A 20,842-nucleotide genomic window follows, 5' to 3' on the forward strand; every position below is an offset into this window, starting at 1 on the left:
CAAAGCAATTTGTAGACTGTGTACTGCATAAGTATATTGTGTTAGCATAAACATTGGTTTTATGTTTGTTAAAACTTTCTAGGAGTATGAGGGGATAGTGGCGTAGAGCTTTAAGATGACTGAGAGTCTCTGGTTATAATTGGATATATCACTATAAAATAATACTGATGAATCCAATACCAGTTTATAAATCAAGCTTGAAAAATTTTAATTTCTGCATTTTGAGCAAATGAAAGAGAATTTTTTCCATGTGGTACCCACTGATGCAAAGGACGTGCAATGGACAGAAATAAATGAAATATCATACAGTGGAAAAGGAAATAGGAGAGAAAAGTAAGTTAAAGACATTGTGATGATTGTGTTCCAAAGACAATGGCTACTTGCATTTGAGTTTCTGGCTGTACAGGCAAAGAAGAAAATATTGAACCTTAGCCAGAGAACCATTTAAAGAAGAAAGTGAATTATTTGAAAATGGGATGCGTTGGATATGTTGGGTGCAACAAATTGCGTTTAGGAGATCCTATTAAATTTTAATCACAGGATGCTTAACTGTTGATATTTACATAGTAACACAAGTCAACAGTTAGTATCCCACAAAGATGTCTTGGTAGAAAGGAATGGCAGTAACAAGGTATTGAAGGTTACATAAAAAGAGCAAAAGCTGTGAATTCAGTGATAATGACATTTTTTTATCGAGGAAGAATACCAAACAGCTGCATGTATTTCAGAAGTTATTTTATTTTGACAACCAGTTTCAGCATTTCAGTATTCCATCTTCAGGCCCTAATGCATTTCGTATATAGACATTCAGATGTATTGATATTGGCATACTGGAGCCATCAGTGTCTGGATACTGTGAATTTAATATTCGAGTGCTTCCCTTGAAGATTTGACATCAAGTTATTATCAAGTCTTCAAAGTAAGCACTCGAATAATGAATTCATGGTGTCCAAACACTGATTGCTGATTGCTGATATCAAAACATCTGAATGTCTACACATGGGGCGTGAAGACGGCATACTGAAATGTCGAAACTGGTTGCCAAAATAGAGTAAAATAACTACTCAAATATGTATGGCTCTTTAGTGTTCTTCCTTGATAAATGTTTGATCAGCCGCTGTCCCGGGTCCTCAGTGGCTCAGCAGAGGTTTTACGTTTGTTGTTAATAACATAAGAAAGGAAAATGATCTGCTTTATTTTGAAAGCAAAACAACCCTTCAGCCAAAAAATAAATAAATAAATAAAATAGAATAAAATCATTACTTATGTACTGCAGACATTTCTAGATGAAGACTGCAGCATTTTGAAATAATTAGCATTGCATGGTGATAGCATGTCTTGTACAGGTGTTGGAGCATGACACTTGCTGAGGAAAGTTTAGTAAGTGACTGCACTGCTACAGGGCTGCATCATAATTTGTTGGCTGTGCACGTTTGGCAAAGGCTGGGCCATCTGAATGATGTCAGCATCGCTGCTTACAGCTGGCATTCAGAGGGGCATTCATTTGTAGCTGGGTACATCTTCTGCACTGGGCAGCAGTCAGCTGATCATGTGCCACAATAAAAACCTTTATGTGTTAATAATAGATTGAACATTATGTGCTGAGATATTCTGATTACTCCTTGTGGATTGAATTGCTGTGAAAGGAAGCCTTTCGTACCACTGTGATTCTAGGGTGCGAGTTGGAAACTGATGAAAGAAGTAAGTGTTTTCATAAAGAGGTTTTTCTGGCATATTACACACTTGTATAGATAAACACTTTTTTGGTTTGAAGGAGAATCTGAACTGAATATATCAGTTCATAACATGGTTAATAGATCAAAAAGGGGAAAGCCTCTTATTCACAAAAACATTACTGACAAATTTTATCGTTAAGTGGGGATGTAACGGAAAATGTAAACATTTATTTAAAAAATCATTACAGCCATATTTATTAATGTACAAATCTAAAATTTTGCATGGGTAAAACAAAAGAGCTGTGTTTTAAAGAAAAAATATACAGGATTAATATTTTGCCAGAAATTTTAATTTTTAATTTTTTATTGTCTTTTTTACAAAAGGCCATAACTCAAATTATAATCCTGCAATTAATCTGAAAATTTTATTCTAGTGTCCTGAGAATGTTATAAGACCACTGAACTACAGTTATTAATTTATGGTACAAATTGTATCATTAACAGAGTTTTTAATTTTGCACATCCAGAATTAACTTTTTTCTACAAACAGTCATCTGAAAATCGGAATGTAATTGCAGGATCTTGTAATTTTTAGTTCCAGGGAGACAGCAGCACGTTGCGAACAGTTCCTGAAAATTTCATAGCATTAGCGCATATACTTCTTACGAAAAGGCTTCTGATAACATAAAAAATGTAAAACAGGGAAAATGAGGTTCAAAGATTTTCTTCTCATACGTCTACATGTAATAAGCTTACCTGAATTTTAAAGTATTGATACTCCTCATCCTCCAGGTTTCCCTTCTCTCCTCTTCAAATCTCCCTTACCTGTATTTGCAGGTAAGACACTGATCTGTTAGCTTTCTTGACCCTGCTGTCATCGATGGTGTAAAGTGCTTTTGTTATAAACCCACCATGATCTATACCAACTCTCTTCGGCACTCCAATTCTGCCATTATTTCCATTATTGTAACATAAAACTGCATCATAGACACCTATTTTAAGTACTTCAAGTCTACAGAATGTCCTTTTTGAGCATCTAATCCAAATTAAATTATTGAGGCTTTCATTTGCATTTTGTGTCTTTTCTTGAAGACACTTCATCAGTAAATCAGAATTTGTAATAAACCTGAATGTGGGCTTAATTGCATTCATAACAGGTTCTGATAATGAGTGTTCATTGAATATGTCTCATTTCTGTTGTTGAACTTATACCGATAATCTTTCAGACAGATTGTGCATTGATATTTGATCAGTGGATAGTTTGTGGAAAAAAACTGCCCACACAGCACGCCTCGTTGCCTTTAAATAATGTATGTTTTTCCTGATACCTCTCCCATAAAATAACTGAAGAGAATCAATTTCTTTCAGAGTAAGCCTGCCTTACTCTCCTAGTGGTTTCCCATCCTCAAGTACATCTTCTTTTCTCCAAGTGATGAAGCCCACCGCCAGGCCTCTTTTGGATGTGGCCAACACATTACAACTTTTCTATTCTTGTATTGTACAGATTTTTATCTGTTACAGCTTTGAACAAAGAGGAGTTGCCATTACCAAGATATTTAGTATATCTAATACCTTACTAGTTCCCAGATCTGGTGAACATCCTCACAACTGCAGCAGCCTCCATGCTCCCACTTGAGCCACTATGATTTTTAGAGCATGCTACTGCATGCTTTTCTTTCCTCAGTTTCTCACTGTCTTCATTGTTGGACATTTTCCTTGTTGCACACTGGTGGCAGTATTTAGACATAATTTCTTTAAACTTTACCCGAGTCAATTCCAATAACAGATGCAACTTGGTACAGTAATGTGTGACCCCTTTTCATCCAGTTCCCATCTACAGACACACACAGGTCAATAACATTTGTAGGAGATTCACTGTTGTAAATATCTACCCCAGGATCTGTCTCTTTTTGGTTTATTTCCACCAATTCCTCCACTGCTTTCTTCATAGAAACTTTGGCAGTATCGCATTCAGCATCAGACATTTTTTTGTTTTTTCAAGCCTTGCACAAGGTGGAAGCATGTTCAGAAAATCACACAATAAATTACCTCCTTCCCTGCCCTGTCCAAGGCACCTCAGAGCATGTGCTAACCTAAAATTGCTTTCATGGATACCAGTGTCAGCTTTTGGAGGAGGAAAATGAAAATTCATACCCATATGAATTACAAATTAATTTAAAATCACAAGCTATTCCCACCCTTCTTTCTTCAACATCAATCATGGATTCCGTGTTTTTACAGCTAACACATGAACATGAAAACTTTATAGCCTGGCAGGGAAGCTCTAAATCGATAAGTCTGAATATAGTAGAATCCATATCAACATCATTGAGACACCTGTACAAATCTCCTGTCCCAAGTTTCGATGCTGAAGCTGAGAGCTTATGTTCTTCATTTCTAGCTGCTTCCTCTTTTTTGTTAGCAAACCAATTTCTGTGAAACCTCCATTTCCTAAACACAGCTTTTCCACCACCCATTATGCATAAATCTAGACTTCCACATAAAGGTTTGCGAATTCAACCTTCCACCTACTAATATGTGTTAGTATTGTCAAAACGTAAATGAACCACATTTAAGAAAGTTTTCATGCGCAGATATAGATGTCAGCCAGAGATATACATATCAGCCCTCCTCCCCCCCCCCCCCCCCCCAATCTTGTCACCTCTTCCCACTTCACACCCCTCACCCTCACTGTATGCTGCTCTCGGCTCACACACCCACCAGTCTTTTTCCCTTCTCTGCTGGCACACCCATCAGTCTTTTCCCCTTCTCTACTCTTCTCCTCTGCTCCTCATCGCCCACCCCTTCCTCCAACACAGCCTTGTGCTGTCATCTCTAGTCCCTGCACACCACTAGGCAGTGCAGATTTCTTTTCCCCCACCTGAACCTTGCTATCCCTCCCCCTTCCCTGCTCCACTCTGTAGTGTCTGTTCAACATATATCAGTCATATCCAGGCCAGAGCAGCTAGAGATAGTAGTCTTGTTTGTGAGGTGTGCTTACTTATGTGAATATGTGTGTATTTTCCTTTTCTGCAGAAGGCTTTGGCCGAAAGCTTGTATTATATACTGAGTGAAGTGGTGCAGTAGATTGCACACTGAACTCCATCCCTGACCCCATCTGAGCTTGTGCTCTGTCTCTAATGATCTCAATGTCAATGGGATGTTAAACCCAATTCTCCTTCCTTCCTTCCAAAAGCTTATATGTAACAGTTTTGTCATCATTCCTGACTACAACTCAACTTGTCAACTTTATGGTGAGTGGCACTCTATCCTTCCATAATATTGTTGAAAACAGATTGTAATATATTCTAATGTTAGTAAATGACAAAAGTAATATTTTCTGTCTAGTTTCTTAATATATAGTCATCTACATTGACATAGAAGTATATGTTTACTTTGCAATGAGAGTGGGTTAATTTAAACAGAAGAAGTCTAAATCAGAATAGAGGTTCCTGTTTTGCATACTGGTGCACATTTCACAATGTGTGGCTTATGTACTTAGTTCATCAGAACCTCACCTCTGTGTTGTATTATAGCTGATCCACTATGTCACTTATAGTTCAGAGAAAGAATTTGTGCGTGGATCGCGTATGCGACAGGTGTGATCAGCTGATCATCAGTGTCTGTCATAGAGGCTCGCGTGTTTGTGCCACTTCATTAATTACAATATAGTCAGTTACTCTCTTGTTACTGGGCTTGATGCTAAGTAATTAATGTATCAGTTCTCCGCTTTAAATGTTCATGTTCCCTTTATCCCACTGTTTCCTGTGTAGATGTGAGTAAGCAGAATTGCTACAACGACATAAGTTGCCAGTGCTCTTTTCTGCTATTGCACACACGCATGTAACACGCATTTAATTTGTGGCTGATGTGCAGTCATGCAAGACTTGCCACAAATCCAAATTACTTACGTTATGAAACAGGCACTAGGATTTTGCCTGTATGCAGTGTGCCCTTCCTGCGGGTATAAATTTGTAGACTCGCCACCTGTTTGCATTCCTGTTTAATAGTGTCTTATTAGTTGTTATAATAGAATTAAAAGATAATAAGATTAGTTCCATGTAAGCTATTAAATGATTTTCCTTGTCTGCCAGAGGGCTCTCTGTGTGGTGAAATATGTCTTCCCAGTGATGAGACTGCAGTGGGTAATTATAGGATGACGCATAAAAAGAATTTAGCAGCAGAGTTGGTCACAAGGATATGAAAGAAATGCTGTGAAATTGTGGTGGGGAGATGTATAAGGTGTGTTCATTATTTTACAGATGATGGAAGGATGTCAAAAAGTTGTTCCGCCTGTTGCAATAAAAATAATGGGCAGTTAGGATTTAATTCCAAGGTATTACTTTAGAAAATTGTAGTACAAGGAGAAAATGTCTTGTTGCTTGATGCTGTCTTATTCCTCAGAATATTAGAACCATTTAACACCAGATAGGGACTTGTCAGCCACCCTGTACATGAATGAATGATCATTTCCATGGTCTGCTAAATGACTCAGTGACCTTGGATTCACTTTGGAAGAGTCTGAGTAAATGCCCTGAAAAAGTCATTGTGTGTTCAAGACATTACTTACACTCATGAGCAACTGAATTCAAATCCTCTTCCTACTAACATGTTGTAATTCATCTAATCCAAGAGCACACTGTGGCATGGTCTCCAAAAGATACTAAAAGCATTGAGGAGTTATCCTGACCCATGACAGCTAAACCACTGCTCACTAATCACAAAGAGTGGTTGGAGCTGTTTCCAAGGCACACTCATCTCATTCAGTAACATGCCAAATACACTCTGTACAATAGAGATCCATCACCTGCCTGAGTAGTACCATAATGGCATGTAGGTGCATCACCTCATTTGGTTTCAGTTTGCATGTACACCACCATTGTATGTACTAACATGTGTGTATCTTATCATGCCAGGCACCAATTTTGCACATTTCGAGTCTGCAGTGGCATTGTATGCCCTGCGAAGTGCAGTGAACACAAGTATACGTATGGAGTGGTGTAAACTCTACACTGTAGCAAGGGAGTAATTCTGGTTGATATGGCTTCTCAAAAATTGTTGTCTGTATTGAACTAGTGAGTGATGTTTTGCTTCTTGGCCCGTCTTAGCCCCTTTTACAATCCATGATAGTTGATAGTGATCCCTGTGATCAGCATTTGTTGCCATGGCAGTTTTCCCCAAAACAAGATGTGTAAGCTAAACCTTGACACAGTAACACGTAAATGGCCAGTGGCTGCATAAACCCAGAGATGGATATCAGGCATTCGTGATAAGGATTTAATCAACTCTATTGCTATTGAGGATCTTGCACTCAGCTGTCACAGTAGCAGCCTTTACTTGTTGTTGCAATATTCCAGTAAAGTGACATACCAGCATGTTCCATTCATCTTGGTGACAGGACTCCTCTCTTTCACAGCAGTTCTCTCTCATTCAACTGCTCACGGGTGTAAGTATGTGTTTACAGGCTCCAGTAAAAGTTGCCACTAATGAATTTGCATTAACAGTGTGAAATACAGATTCCTGATATAATAATTGTAGTAAGTGGGTCCCAGATGTGAAGTTTAACATTTAACTGATGTGATAAAATCTTATTTCTGAAGTATGAAATGCAAATTCCTGTTACAATAATTTTAATAAGTGGTGCTCAGCCACATCAGATGTGATATTTAACATATAGTGAGTGTGATTAAATTTTATTACCCCCTTTTTTTTTAATTTTAATATGTGATTGATTGTGAACAGTAACTCGTGTTTAATTTCTATACAAGTCAGTATAGTCTAATTTTATTCATAGGTGCAGGACATGGTCTCAGTGCCATTCTCCAATCGTTATTGTTGTGGCCTAGTTTTCTGCAGTCAAATCCCCAGGCAGAACAAGTCGTGCATAGAGCTGTTGACTGGTTGCTATCGCTGCAGACGGAAAGTGGCAACTTTCCATGTGCGACTGATGAACTGGGTCGGTACAGAAGACATGAAGAGGATGAACTTGTACATTGGTGTCATGGAGCACCAGGTATGATGTCAAGTGAACATGTAGCTCAGTCTGTGATGTAGATTCAGTACTTGACTCATCTTGGCATATTCCGTGTTCCTTGCCTATAACAAAGCAGCAGTGACAGGAATATTTGTGAAAGAATGGAATAACACTCAACTGTATTACAATAGTATTGTATCTTGGCAACATTTCAAGTCAGTTATCTACACCAGAGAGTGCTCTTATACAGAATATTGTCACCCTCTGCTCTACACTAGCTTGTTGTTGTTGTTGTCATCAGTCCTGAGACTAGTTTGATGCAGCTCTCCATGCTACTCTATCTTGTGCAAGCTTCTTCATCTCCCAGTACTTACTGCAACCTACATCCTTCTGAATCTGCTTAGTGTATTCATCTCTTGGTCTCCCTCTACGATTTTTACCCTCCACGCTGCCCTCCAATGCTAAATTTGTGATCCCTTGATTCCTCAGAACATGTCCTACCAACAAGTCCCTTCTTCTTGTCAAGTTGTGCCACAAACTCCTCTTCTCCCCAATTCTATTCAGTACCTCCTCATTAGTTATGTGATCTACCCATCTAATCTTCAGCATTCTTCTGTAGCACCACATTTCGAAAGCTTCTATTCTCTTTTTGTCCAAACTATTTATCGTCCATGTTTCACTTCCATACATGGCTACACTCCATACAAATACTTTCAGAAACGACTTCCTGCCACTTAAATTTATACTCAATGTTAACAAATTTCTCTTCTTCAGAAACGCTTTCCTTGCCATTGCCAGTCTACAGTTTATATCCTCTCTACTTCGACCATCACCAGTTATTTTGCTCCCCAAATAGCAAAACTCCTTTACTATTTTAAGTGTCTCATTTCCTAATCTAGTTCCCTCAGCATCACCCGACTTAATTTGACTACATTCCATTATCCTCGTTTTGCTTTTGTTGATGTTCATCTTATATCCTCCTTTCAAGACACTGTCCATTCTGTTCAACTGCTCTTCCAAGTCCTTTGCTGTCTGTGACAGAATTACAATGTCATCGGCAAACCTCAACGTTTTTATTTCTTCTCCATGGACTTTAATACCTACTCCGAATTTTTCTTTCGTTTCCTTTACTGCCTGCTCAATATACAGATTGAATAACACCGGGGAGAGGCTACAACCCTGTCTCACTCCTTTCCCAACCACTGCTTCCCTTTCATGCCCCTCTACTCTTATAACTGCCATCTGGTTTCTGTACAAATTGTAAATAGCCTTTCGCTCCCTGTATTTTACCCCTGCCACCTTTAGAATTTGGAAGAGAGTATTCCAGTCAACATTGTCAAAAGCTTTCTCTAAGTCTACAAATGCTAGAAATGTAGGTTTGCCTTTCCTTAATCTATTTTCTAAGATAAGTCGTAGGGTCAGTATTGCCTCAGGTGTTCCAACATTTCTACGGAATCCAAACTGATCTTCACCAAGGTTGGCTTCTACCAGTTTTTCCATTTACCTGTAAAGAATTCATGCTAGTATTTCGCAGCCATGACTTATTTAACTGATAGTTTGGTTAATTTTCACATCTGTCAAAACCTGCTTTCTTTGGGATTGGAATTATTATATTGTTCTTGAAGTCTGAGGGTGTTTCGCCTGTCTCATCCATCTTTCTCACCAGATGGTAGAGTTTTGTCAGGGCTGGCACTCCCAATGATGTCAGTAGTGCTAATGGAATGTTGTCTACTCCCGGGGCCTTGTTTCGACTCAGGTCTTTCAGTGCTCTGTCAAACTCTTCACACAGTATCGTATCTCCCGTTTCATCTTCATCCACATCCTCTTCCATTTCTATAATATTGTCCTCAAGTACATCACCCTTGTATAGACCCTCTATATACTCCTTCCACCTTTCTGCTTTCTCTTCTTTGCTTAGAACTGGATTTCCATCTGAGCTCTTGATAATCATACAGGTGGTTCTCTTTTCTCCAAAGGTCTCTTTAATTTTCCTGTAGGCAGTATCTATCTTACCCCTAGTTAGATATGCCTCTACATCCTTACATTTGTCCTCTAGCCATCCCTGCTTAGCCATTTTGCGCTTCCTGTCGATCTCATTTTTGAGACGTTTGTATTCCTTTTTGCCTGCTTCATTTACTGCATTTTTATATTTTCTCCTTTCATCAATTAAAATCAATATATCTTCTGTTACCCAAGGATTTCTACTAGCACTCGTCTTTTTACCTATTTGATCCTCTGCTGCCTTCACTACTTCATCCCTCAGAGCTACCCATTCTTCTTCTACTGTATTTCTTTCCCCCATTCCTGTCAATTGTTCCCTTATGCTCTCCCTGAAACTCTGTACAACCTCTGGTTTAGTCAGTTTATCCAGGTCCCATCTCCTTAAATTCCTACCTTTTTGCAGTTTGTTCAGTTTTAATCTACAGTTCGTAACCAATAGATTGTGGTCAGAGTCCACATCTGCCCCTGGAAATGTCTTACAATTTAAAGCCTGGTTCCTAAATCTCTGTCTTACCATTATATAATCTATCTGATACCTTTTAGTATCTCCAGGGTTCTTCCATGTATGCAACCTTCTTTCATGATTCTTAAACCAAGTGTTAGCTATGATTAAGTTATGCTCTGTGCAAAATTCTACCAGACGGCTTCCTCTTTCATTTCTCTTCCCCAATCCAAATTCACCCACTTTATTTCCTTCTCTCCCTTTTCCTACTCTCGAATTCCAGTCACCCATGACTATTAAATTTTTGTCTCCCTTCATTAACTGAATAATTTCTTTTATCTCATCATACATTTCTTCAATTTCTTCATCATCTGCAGAGCTAGTTGGCATATAAACTTGTACTACTGTAGTACTCATGGGCTTCGTGTCTATCTTGGCTACAATAATGCGTTCACTATGCTGTTGGTAGTAGCTTACCTGCACTCCTATTTTTTTTATTCATTATTAAACCTACTCCTGCATTACCCCTATTTGATTTTGTATTTATAACCCTGTATTCACCTGACCAGAAGTCTTGTTCCTCCTGCCACCGAACTTCACTAATTCCCACTATATCTAACTTTAACCTATCCATTTCCCTTTTTAAATTTTCTAACCTACCTGCCCGATTAAGGGATCTGACATTCCACGCTCCGATCCGTAGAATGCCAGTTTTCTTTCTCTTGATAACGACGTCCTCTTGAGTAGTCCCCGCCCAGAGATCCGAATGGGGGACTATTTTACCTCCGGAATATTTTACCCAAGAGGACGCCATCATCATTTAACCATACAGTAAAGCTGCATGCCCTCGGGAAAAATTACGGCTGTAGTTTCCTCTTGCTTTCAGCCGTTCGCAGTACCAGCTCAGCAAGGCCGTTTTGGTTAGTGCTGCAAGGCCAGATCAGTCAATCATCCAGACTGTTGCCCTTGCAACTACTGAAAAGGCTGCTGCCCCTCTTCAGGAACCACACATTTGTCTGGCCTCTCAACAGATACCCCTCCGTTGTGGTTGCACCTACAGTATGGCCATCTGTATCGCTGAGGCACGCAAGCCTCCCCACCATTGGCGAGGTCTATGGTTCATGGGGATAGGAGCTTGCAGAGTATATCTGCAGAAAAGATCAGTTAGGTTTGTAGGTTTTCATGGAAATGTCACCTTGAATAAATAATTTCAAAGTGAGTTTCTGGTTGTATCCCAGCTTAGTTTTCATATGATTCCCATTTTCACCATCCAAAAATGCCATTGTACTGTCGAAAAGCTATTGGTCGATTTTCTTCTGTATCAGTAAAGATGAGCTGCTGGATCTGCAGCTGTAAGACCTCAAATATAGCCTATCACTGATCATGCTCTTTACAACTGTAAATTGTGTTGCTTGTCAAAAATAAATGATTCTTGCTTCAAATCTTGCTACGGTATACAATATTAATCTCCCAGAAACTTGAAATTCTTGCTAAAATACAGTATGACTGTGATTGCATTGTGTCACTTCAGTAACACAGCTTCAGGTTATAACATTTTAATTTACTTGTCATTTCTGCACTCCTAGGTGTTGCATACTTAATGGCAAAAGCTTACCTTCATTGGAAAGATCCAAAATATCTGCAGGCTCTTGAAAGATGTGGAGAGCTTATATGGAAAAAAGGATTACTTCGGAAAGGACCTGGTAAGTGTTTTATTGTGCTCAGCTGCACTATAAACCTGTAAAGTCATATGTTCCTTGGTAGACTGTGTGCTTCTGTTGAGAGGAGGAGGAGCACAGCAGGTAAACCCTCTTAATATTTAATGCCAAAATTCGTTGCACAAAAATTATTTTTAATGATGCAATTCATGTGCTGGTATGGCTTCATAGTCAGTCCCATCACCATCGCTTCCTCTATTTTTTATATTTGTGTAAACAATAAGCTTGCAAGACAAAATATTAGTTTCTCCCCCCCCCCCCCCCCCCCTTAAAAGAGAACGGTGGTCACTTTGTAGCACTATAGATAGACCAGAGCTGGTGCCAGCTGTTCGTATATCCCTTGTAATGTCCCTGCTTTCACTATGTACAAAAATTGACATGAAATTTGTAGACATAAATTGCAGTTTCCTCAAATAATTAAATGAGATGATTTCAAGATCTTAAAAATTTTGAAGCAGGAAACATGACATTATTTCTCGTGTGCTTGGCTTGAAAAGATTAAGTGTTGGTTGTGATAACTCTTCTCTCTTTTCACAGAAAAAATCTTGAATTTTCAAATATTGACATTGAAGTCAAGTAATGTCTTCATTTATTAACAATTTCCACTTCAACAACTCAACATGCCGGTCACAACTGCTATCTCACAACAAATTGAACAGCTTTGGCCCAGCACAAGCCCTTATGTGGAATTTCGCCACTAACTCGTTCTTTTAGTATTATTGCAACTAATCTTTCATTTCATGTGCAATGAAAAAAGTTTAACATAAATGTTTTCATGAGTAGGTCAGTTGTTATTCCCAGAGCTGTTTACATAATGATTATTGTAAGTTGATGTTATAACTTCAAGTTGAACAAATATATTTCAAGGAAGACACAATACATTAAAGCCACAGATCAAGTAAACAGAGTAAGCCGTGTGTACACTTTAACAGTCACATCATAACTGAGTCCAAGTCCAGCGGCCGCTGGCTGGCTGGCCGCTTAGGTGATGCTGCTGCTGCATGGCTGGCAGACAGTGCCGCATGTAGAGGACGCGCGTAACTACGCGGCGGCACTTTGAAAGATCGGCGAGTCACAACAGTTGAAAATCAAGATGTGATTACAAGTACATGTTCATGCAATAAAATTTCAATATTTTTGTTAGAAAGAATTTCACAGATAAAATTTATGCAATACAGCCTGCCATATGTACATATCACAGGAAAAATATTTCTACATATCAGATTTATATACACACTGGCAGAACTGGATATCAGGGCAGGTCTTAATTCATTTCAGGCAACCCTAAAAAGAGTAACTACTTGCTTTGTTGCTTAGAACAAACTTAAATGTGTCGTATAAGACACATTAAAATAAAAAAAGGTTAATTATTTTACATCATTTCTCTTCTCCATTGTTTCTTGTATCTTGGGACCAGCTGTCCATCTTCAGCTCCTTTGCTTGAATCTTGCTTGATCTCCACATCAGAGTTCTCTTTTCTCTTATGAATTGTACAGTATAATTTGTGTCAAATCAAACCCAGGCCATAAAAGGTGCATTGTATTATCTTATCTATCCACCCAACATTACTTCGTCAGATCTAGAAATATGATAAAAAGTAATTGAAAATACTTTTACAACCAAAACTGCACATACATATAAATAAACATGCAAATGTGAGTACAGTGTAAGCAGAATGAGCTTGATGTCTGAATCTCTCAAATTCTTTTCCATTAGCATTGTTCTAACCTAGTTATTTAATTACTCAATACACAAGTTACAAATACATCTGTCAGCTATTGGTGGCACGTATGTCAAAAATTGACAGTGAGCAAACAAATTACATATTTCAAGAAAGGCATGCATATTATCTTCAAGACGTCTCAGTGCCAGAAGAAATCTGTAATAACTACAAAAATTACAAAGCAACTTCATACTTGTATTATCCTACAAAGATAAAATAACTGATGATTTCATCCATTGTTAGTCATTACACATTAAATCAATTGATACCCATTCCCATTCTATATATTCCCTTTCAGAGACACTCACTCATTTGTCATTTTAGATACAAGTTCGTTCGTCGCAATATTAGTAAAGAATAGCAGTTTCCGCAACATACTGAAGCAGTATCTCAATGAACAGCAACATGACATATCATCATCTATAATTACTCATTTAATCATCATTAATTCATTACCCCATACACTTCTAATTGTTGTTATCATTTTAGACCAAGCATTAATATTACTGACGTCAGTGTATGTATTGATCCAGTGACAATAATATAACATTTCATCTCGTCAGTGAACATATTGTAATTATTCTCATAAAATGCTTTTACCACTTGAAACATTTCATTTGACTCAGTGAACATAATCGCTATGTTTCTTCAATGATTTTTCCCTAATCCTAATAACTTGATCATTGTATTCTTCAGAATACTTGAATAATACAAATAAAACTTCATAGTCTTCCATAATGCAACATAACCATTTTACTACAATCATCACCACCATCATCAACATAAAAAAAAACCTTCGAACACATCATCAAAATTATATCGATTTCTGATAAATCCTCAACACTTCGTAATAGACCCCAATACTGCAACTCAGTCTTACCTCTCTCCTAACTACATCATCATGGAAGTGTTGCATCAGTACCCAATTCATCAAAGCCTCAGTACAGACACAACATTGTCAACATCATCAACGGTGCATATTCAGCATTAGTTTATCTTAATCATGACAAGTGCCATCATTACTTTATAAGGTCTCACTTCACACAAAACTTTTCTCCTCTTACAATACTTAATAAATACCTCAAAAGTATGACTGGAATAATTATTGAAAGCTATTCTACATATTAAATGTTGAACAAGGTGTCTGTTTTACGAAAAAATGATCGTTCTGCGCTGACTTCATAACTATAGCATGACAGTAGGACTACCCATCTTGACCCTCTGTCTTGACATTAACTGGCGTTATCATATTCACATTTAAATAAGGTATAGCATAACAATTATTTAAATGTGACACAAATAAGTAGCAAAATGTGCTGACAAACCACACAAAGCATAATCACAATGCAAAAGTATTTATCACTTCAACTACAAGTATAACAATTGAAAAACACAATTATGGAATTAACTTCAGACACTACAAGTTGGTTTCCATTAATTAAGCACAATTTTTACAAATTCTCTTACCATTGTGGCTAAAGATGTAATCACATGTACTGACAAGGCAAACACAAAATTATTCATTTCATTTTCTATTATGAAATGAAACTTAAGCAAAGGTATTAGATCATCAACTTATCATAATGTAAGATAATTCCTTGCCCTAAATGCTACATAGCATAACCAATAAGAACATTTGCATAACAAATCATATTTCCTAGTAAAGGACTTATAATAAGACAAAGGTATTAAATATTCATAGAACAACATCAGTACTAACACAAAACAGACAAAAGCATAAGATAATCAACAATTAGTCGTAGTACAGCATAAATCCAAGCATAAACCACAACATACAAAAATTAAAAGTTTATTCAGTAAATAGAGCATTTGTACAATATGATCCAGCATACTTTTTGTTTCTGCGGTTTCACTAGCCAGTTTTTTGTTTGTTTTATCAATTTTGTGTGCTAATTCTGTACTCAGTTCGTTTTTTAATTCATCTGTCAATTGTAACAACTGGCTACTTAGATCACATTTCAGTTCATTTCTTAAGTATTTCATCTCTCTTAACAATGTAGGAAAATAAATACCGATTGCTACTTACCATAAAGAAGACAGGCACAATTAAAAGACACTTCCATAAAGTTTTTGGCCACTGCCTTTGTCACTAAAAAACACACACACACACACACACACACACACACACACACACACACTAGATGCAAGCAGCAATCCGGAGGTGGTGGGGAAGGGATAGTAGCCTATTGGTAGGGGGAGAGAGAAACATTGTCTGATGAAGTGTGCAGGGACTAGACTACCAACAGGTGAAGTGTTACGAGGTTGCGGGGCAGTGAGGTGAGGAAAAAAGAGGAGTGGGGAAAGATGGGCAGATGCATTAGCGGAGGACTGCAAATAAACAGGGTGGGAGATGAGAATGTGGAGGAGATGATAGAACGGAGGCATGGAAATTGTTCAGTGGGGAATGTGGGGACAGTATGTTACCGTAGGTTGAAGCCGAGATAATTACAGGAGTAGAGAATGTGTTGTAAGGTTAACTCCCACTGCACAGATCAGAAATCTTGTTGGAGGAACGGGTCTAGAAGGCTCGGATAGTAAAGCAGCCATTGAAATCAAGTGTGCTATGTTCCGTTGCATGTTGTGCCACAGGATGGTTTACTTTGCTCTTAGCCATAGTTTAGCAGTGGCCATTCATCCTGGTGGACAGCTGGTTGGTAGTCATAACAATATAAAAAGGCTGTGCATTGGTTGCAGCAGAGCTGGTAAATGACATGGTTGCCTTCACAGGTGGCCCGGCTGCTGATGAGATAGGATAAACCTGTGACAGGACTGGAATAGCAAGTGCCGGGTGGGTGGATTGGACAGGTTTTGCACCCAGGTGTTCTACAGGGATATGATTCTTTACAGGGGGTTGGGATTGGGTGTGGCATATGGATGGACTTGGATGTTGTGGAGGTTGGGTGGGTGACGTAACACCACAGATATTTAATTTTCACCTAAAGATGAAATTAAAATATTTTAGTCAAAACCAGAATCATCTAATCACCTTGTGACGAAGCAAGTTGAGATAATTTTAATTCCCCTCTTGTTTTGCCATCTGCCTCCTTAAATTCGTTTGGTTACTTTTAACTAATTGTCATTAACATACGTGAATATAATTTGCATTTCCATGAAAGAGAAAGATTGGCCCTCAGTTTTAAAGGAAATAACACCAGATCTAATTTTGTGCTTAGTTTTATGTCTGTATTTGATTTTCTAATTTATTTTGTTTATTCCTAGTTAGTAACTTTCATTATAGGGCTACCAGGTGTACCGGTATGAAATGAGCGGTAAGATACAAATGTGTCGATAGGGAACATTTGTTGTGAACGAGCTTTAATTTTTTTTTATTTGGTTGGTATGACATCTAACAAAGATATTTAGTATACATCAAGTCATGGAACAAACAACATCATACATTTTCATCGTGTTAACAATGTCGAAGTGATGATTTGCAGAAAGCATTAATTTTTTGTTTTCATTTTAAAAAAAAGTGCTGCAAAGTTGCATTGAATGCTTGTCGAGGTATATGGTGATCATGCTCTATCAGGAGCAACATGCAAAAGATGGTTTCAAAGGTTCAGAAATAATGATTTTGATGTAAGAAATTAAGAACGTGGAAGACCATCAAAAAAGTTCGAAGACGCCAAATTGCAAGCAATATTGGATGAAGATGATACTTTGAGTCAGAAGCAAATGGCAGCAATGCTAAATGTTGCACAACAAACAATTTCTGACAATTTGAAAGCTATGGGAAAGATCCAAAAGTGTGGAAAATGGGTGCCACATGAATTTAATGAAAGACAGATGGAAAACCGAAAAACCATTTGTCAAACTTTGCTTGAGAGACATGAAAGAAAATCAATTTTGCATCGAATTGTTACTGGCAATGAATAATAGATTTATTTTAAGAATCCTAAACGGGAAAAATCATGGGTTAATCCGGAACAACCATGAACATTGACTGCAAAACCAGATCGATTCGGCCAGAAGACAATGCTGTGTGTTTGGTGAGATCAGAAAGGTGTGGTGTATCATGAGCTTCTAAAACCCGGTGAAACTGTGAATGCTAATTGCTATAGACAACAAATGATCAATTTGAACTATGCATTGATCGAAAAAAGACGAGAATGGGCCAGAAGACATGGCAAAGTAATTTTTTTACACGACAGTGCACCTGCACACAAAGCAAAACTGGTTCAGGATACAATCAAAACACTTGACTGGAAGCTGCTGCCCCACCCGCCTTACTCACCAGACTTGGCCCCTTCTGACTACCATTTGTTTTCATCAATGGGACACGCATTGGCTGAGGAACACTTCGATTCCTACGAAGAAGTCAAAAATTGGGTGTCTGATTGGTTTGCTTCAAAAGACAAACATTTCTATTGGCGTGGTGTCCACAAATTGCCAGAAAGGTGGTCAGAATGTATAGAAAGCAATGGTCAGTACTTTAAATAAAATGTTTTTACTTTTCAATTGAAAATTAGTGTTTCATTTTCACAAAAAAGAACCTCATTTCATACCGGTACACCTGGTAAATCAGTAATTGTTTCATAACTTAAATCCTATTGTTGACATATAAACAAATATAAATTCTGTACTAAGTATAAACATTTGGAAGTCGAAATACTAGTAATCTTAAAGTATCTATTCGGCTCTATTCAAAAACGTGTTAGCAAAATCAGCCCTTCATTAATTCCAAATTAATTAACAGTTTTGTCAAAAGTACTGTATGCATAACTATATCTGTTAATTTCATGATTTAAACAAATAACTTGGCCTAAACCTCATAGTAGAAGAAACTGCTAAAAAGAACCAATTTTTCGATGTATTCAGTTAATTTAATGAGTTAAGTTTTAATTGTAATTTCTGTAAATTTAACTTCTAACAATGTGTGGTTTCAGCATGCATTATTGTTATTGTTGTGATCTTCAGTCCAGAGACTGGATTGATGCAGCTCTCCATGCTACTCTATCCTGTTCAAGCTTCTTCATCTCTCAGTACCTACTGCAACCTACATCCTTCTGAATCTGTTTAGTGTATTCATCTCGTGGTCTCCTGTACGATTTTTACCCTCCACGCTGCCCTCCAATACTAAATTGGTAATCCCTTGATGCCTCAGAATATGCCCTACCTACCGATCCCTTCTTCTAGTCAAGTTGTGCCACAAATTTCTCTTCTCTCCAATTCTCTTTAATACCTTCTCATTAGTTATGTGATCTACCCATCTAATCTTCAGCATTCTTCTGTAGCACCACATTTCAGAAACTTCTCTTCTCTTCTTGTCCAAACTGTTTATCATCCACGTTTCACTTCCATACATGGCTACATTCCATACAAATACTTTCAGAAACGACTTCCTGGCACTTAAATCTATACTCGATGTTAACAAATTTCTCTTCTTCAGAAATGCTTTCCTTGCCATTGCCAGTCTACATTTTATTTCCTCTCTACTTCGACCATCATCAGTTATTTTGCTCCCCAAATAGCAAAACTCATTTACTGCATTAAGCCTCTCATTTCTTAATCTAATTACCGCAGCATCACCTGATTTAATTCGACTACATTCCATTATCCTCGTTTTGCTTCTGTTGATGTCCATCTTATATCCTCCTTTCAAGACACTGCCCATTCCGTTCAGCTGCTCTTCCAGGTCCTTTACTGTCTCTGTTAGAATTACAATGTCATCGGCGAACCTCAAAGTTTTTATTTCTTCTCCATGGATTTTAATTCCTAATCCGAATTTTTCATTTGTTTCCTTTACTGCTTGCTCAATATACAGATTGAATAACATCAGGGATAGGCTGCAACCCTGTCTCACTCCCTTCCCAACCACTGCTTCCCTTTCATGCCCCTCGACTCTTATAACTGCCATCTGGTTTCTGTACAAATTGTAAATAGCCTTTCGCTTCCTGTATTTTACCCCTGCCACCTTAAGAATTTGAAAGAGAGTATTCCACTCAACATTGTCAAAAGCTTTCTCTAAGTCTACAGAAATGTAGGTTTGCCTTTCCTTAATCTATGTTCTAAGATAAGTCGTAGGGTCAGTATTGACTCACGTGTTCCAACATTTCTACGGATCCAAACTGATCTTCCCCGAGGTCGGCTTCTACCAGTTTTTCCATTCGTCTGTAAAGAATTCACGTTAGTATTTTGCAGCTGTGACTTATTAAACTGATAGTTTGGTAATTTTCACATTTGTCAACACCTGCTTTCTTTGGGATTGGAATTTTTTTATTCTTCTTGAAATCTGAGGGTATTTTGCCTGTCTCATACATCTTGCTCACGAGATGGTGGAGTTTTGTTAGGCCTGGCTTTCCCAAGGCTGTCATTAGTACTAATGGGATGTTGTCTACTCCCGAGGCCTTGTTTTGACTTAGGTCTTTCAGTGCTCTGTCAAACTCTTTACGCAGTATCATATCTCCTATTTAATCTACATTCTCTTCCATTTCTATAATATTGTCCTCATGAACATCGCCATTTTTGAGATGTTTGTATTCTTTTTTGACTGCTTCAGTTACTGCATTTTTGTATTTTCTCCTTTCATCAATTATATTCAGTATCTCTTCTGTTACCCAATGATTTCTATTAGCCCTCGTCTTAGTACCTACTTGATCCTCTGATACCTTCACTATTTCGTCTCTCAAAGCTACCCATTCTTCTTCTACTGTATTTCTTTCCACCATTCTTCTCAATCGTTCCCTAATGCTCTCCCTGAAGCTCTCTAGAACCTCTGGTTCTTTCAGTTTATCCAGATCCCATCTCCTCGATTTACCACCTTCTTGCAGTTTCTTCAGTTTTAACCTACAGTTCGTAACCAATAGATTGTGGTCAGAGTCCACACCTACCCCTGGAAATGTTTTACAATTTAAAACCTGGTTCCTGAATCTCTGTCTTACCATTATATAATCTATCTGATACCTTGCAGTATCTCCAGGCTTCTTCCATGCATACAACCTTCTTTCATGATTCTTGAACCAAGTATTACCTGTGATTAAGTCATGCTCTGTGCAAAATTCTACCAGGCGGCTTCCTCTTTCATTCCTTACCCCCATTCCATATTCACCTACTACGTTTCCTTCTCTTCCTTTTCCTACTGTCGAGTTCCAGTCACCCATGACTATTAAATTTTTGTCTCCCTTTACTATCTGAATAATTTCTTTTATCTCATCATATATTTCATCAATCTCTTTGACATCTGCGGAGCTATTTGGCATGTAAACTTGTACTACTGTGGTAGGCGTGGGCCTCATATCTATCTTGGCCACAATAATGTGTTCACTATGCTGTTTGTAGTGGCTTACC

The 20,842-nt window shown here is 37.9% G+C and overlaps 1 protein-coding gene across 2 annotated transcripts in view; it reads left to right on the forward strand.

Moving 5' to 3' along the window:
• The window catches only part of LOC126419779 (lanC-like protein 3), a 93,600-nt gene that overhangs the window by 56,117 nt on the left and 16,641 nt on the right, over window positions 1-20,842 (forward strand). For both annotated transcript variants that reach the window (XM_050086956.1, XM_050086957.1), the window contains exons 4-5: window positions 7,471-7,689; window positions 11,680-11,796. In XM_050086956.1, coding sequence (XP_049942913.1) covers window positions 7,471-7,689; window positions 11,680-11,796 — 336 coding nt within the window. The remainder of the gene's footprint in view (window positions 1-7,470; window positions 7,690-11,679; window positions 11,797-20,842) is intronic.

The sequence above is a fragment of the Schistocerca serialis genome, chromosome 9 (genome assembly GCF_023864345.2).
Source record: "Schistocerca serialis cubense isolate TAMUIC-IGC-003099 chromosome 9, iqSchSeri2.2, whole genome shotgun sequence".
In the NCBI taxonomy this organism is placed as follows: domain Eukaryota; kingdom Metazoa; phylum Arthropoda; class Insecta; order Orthoptera; family Acrididae; genus Schistocerca; species Schistocerca serialis.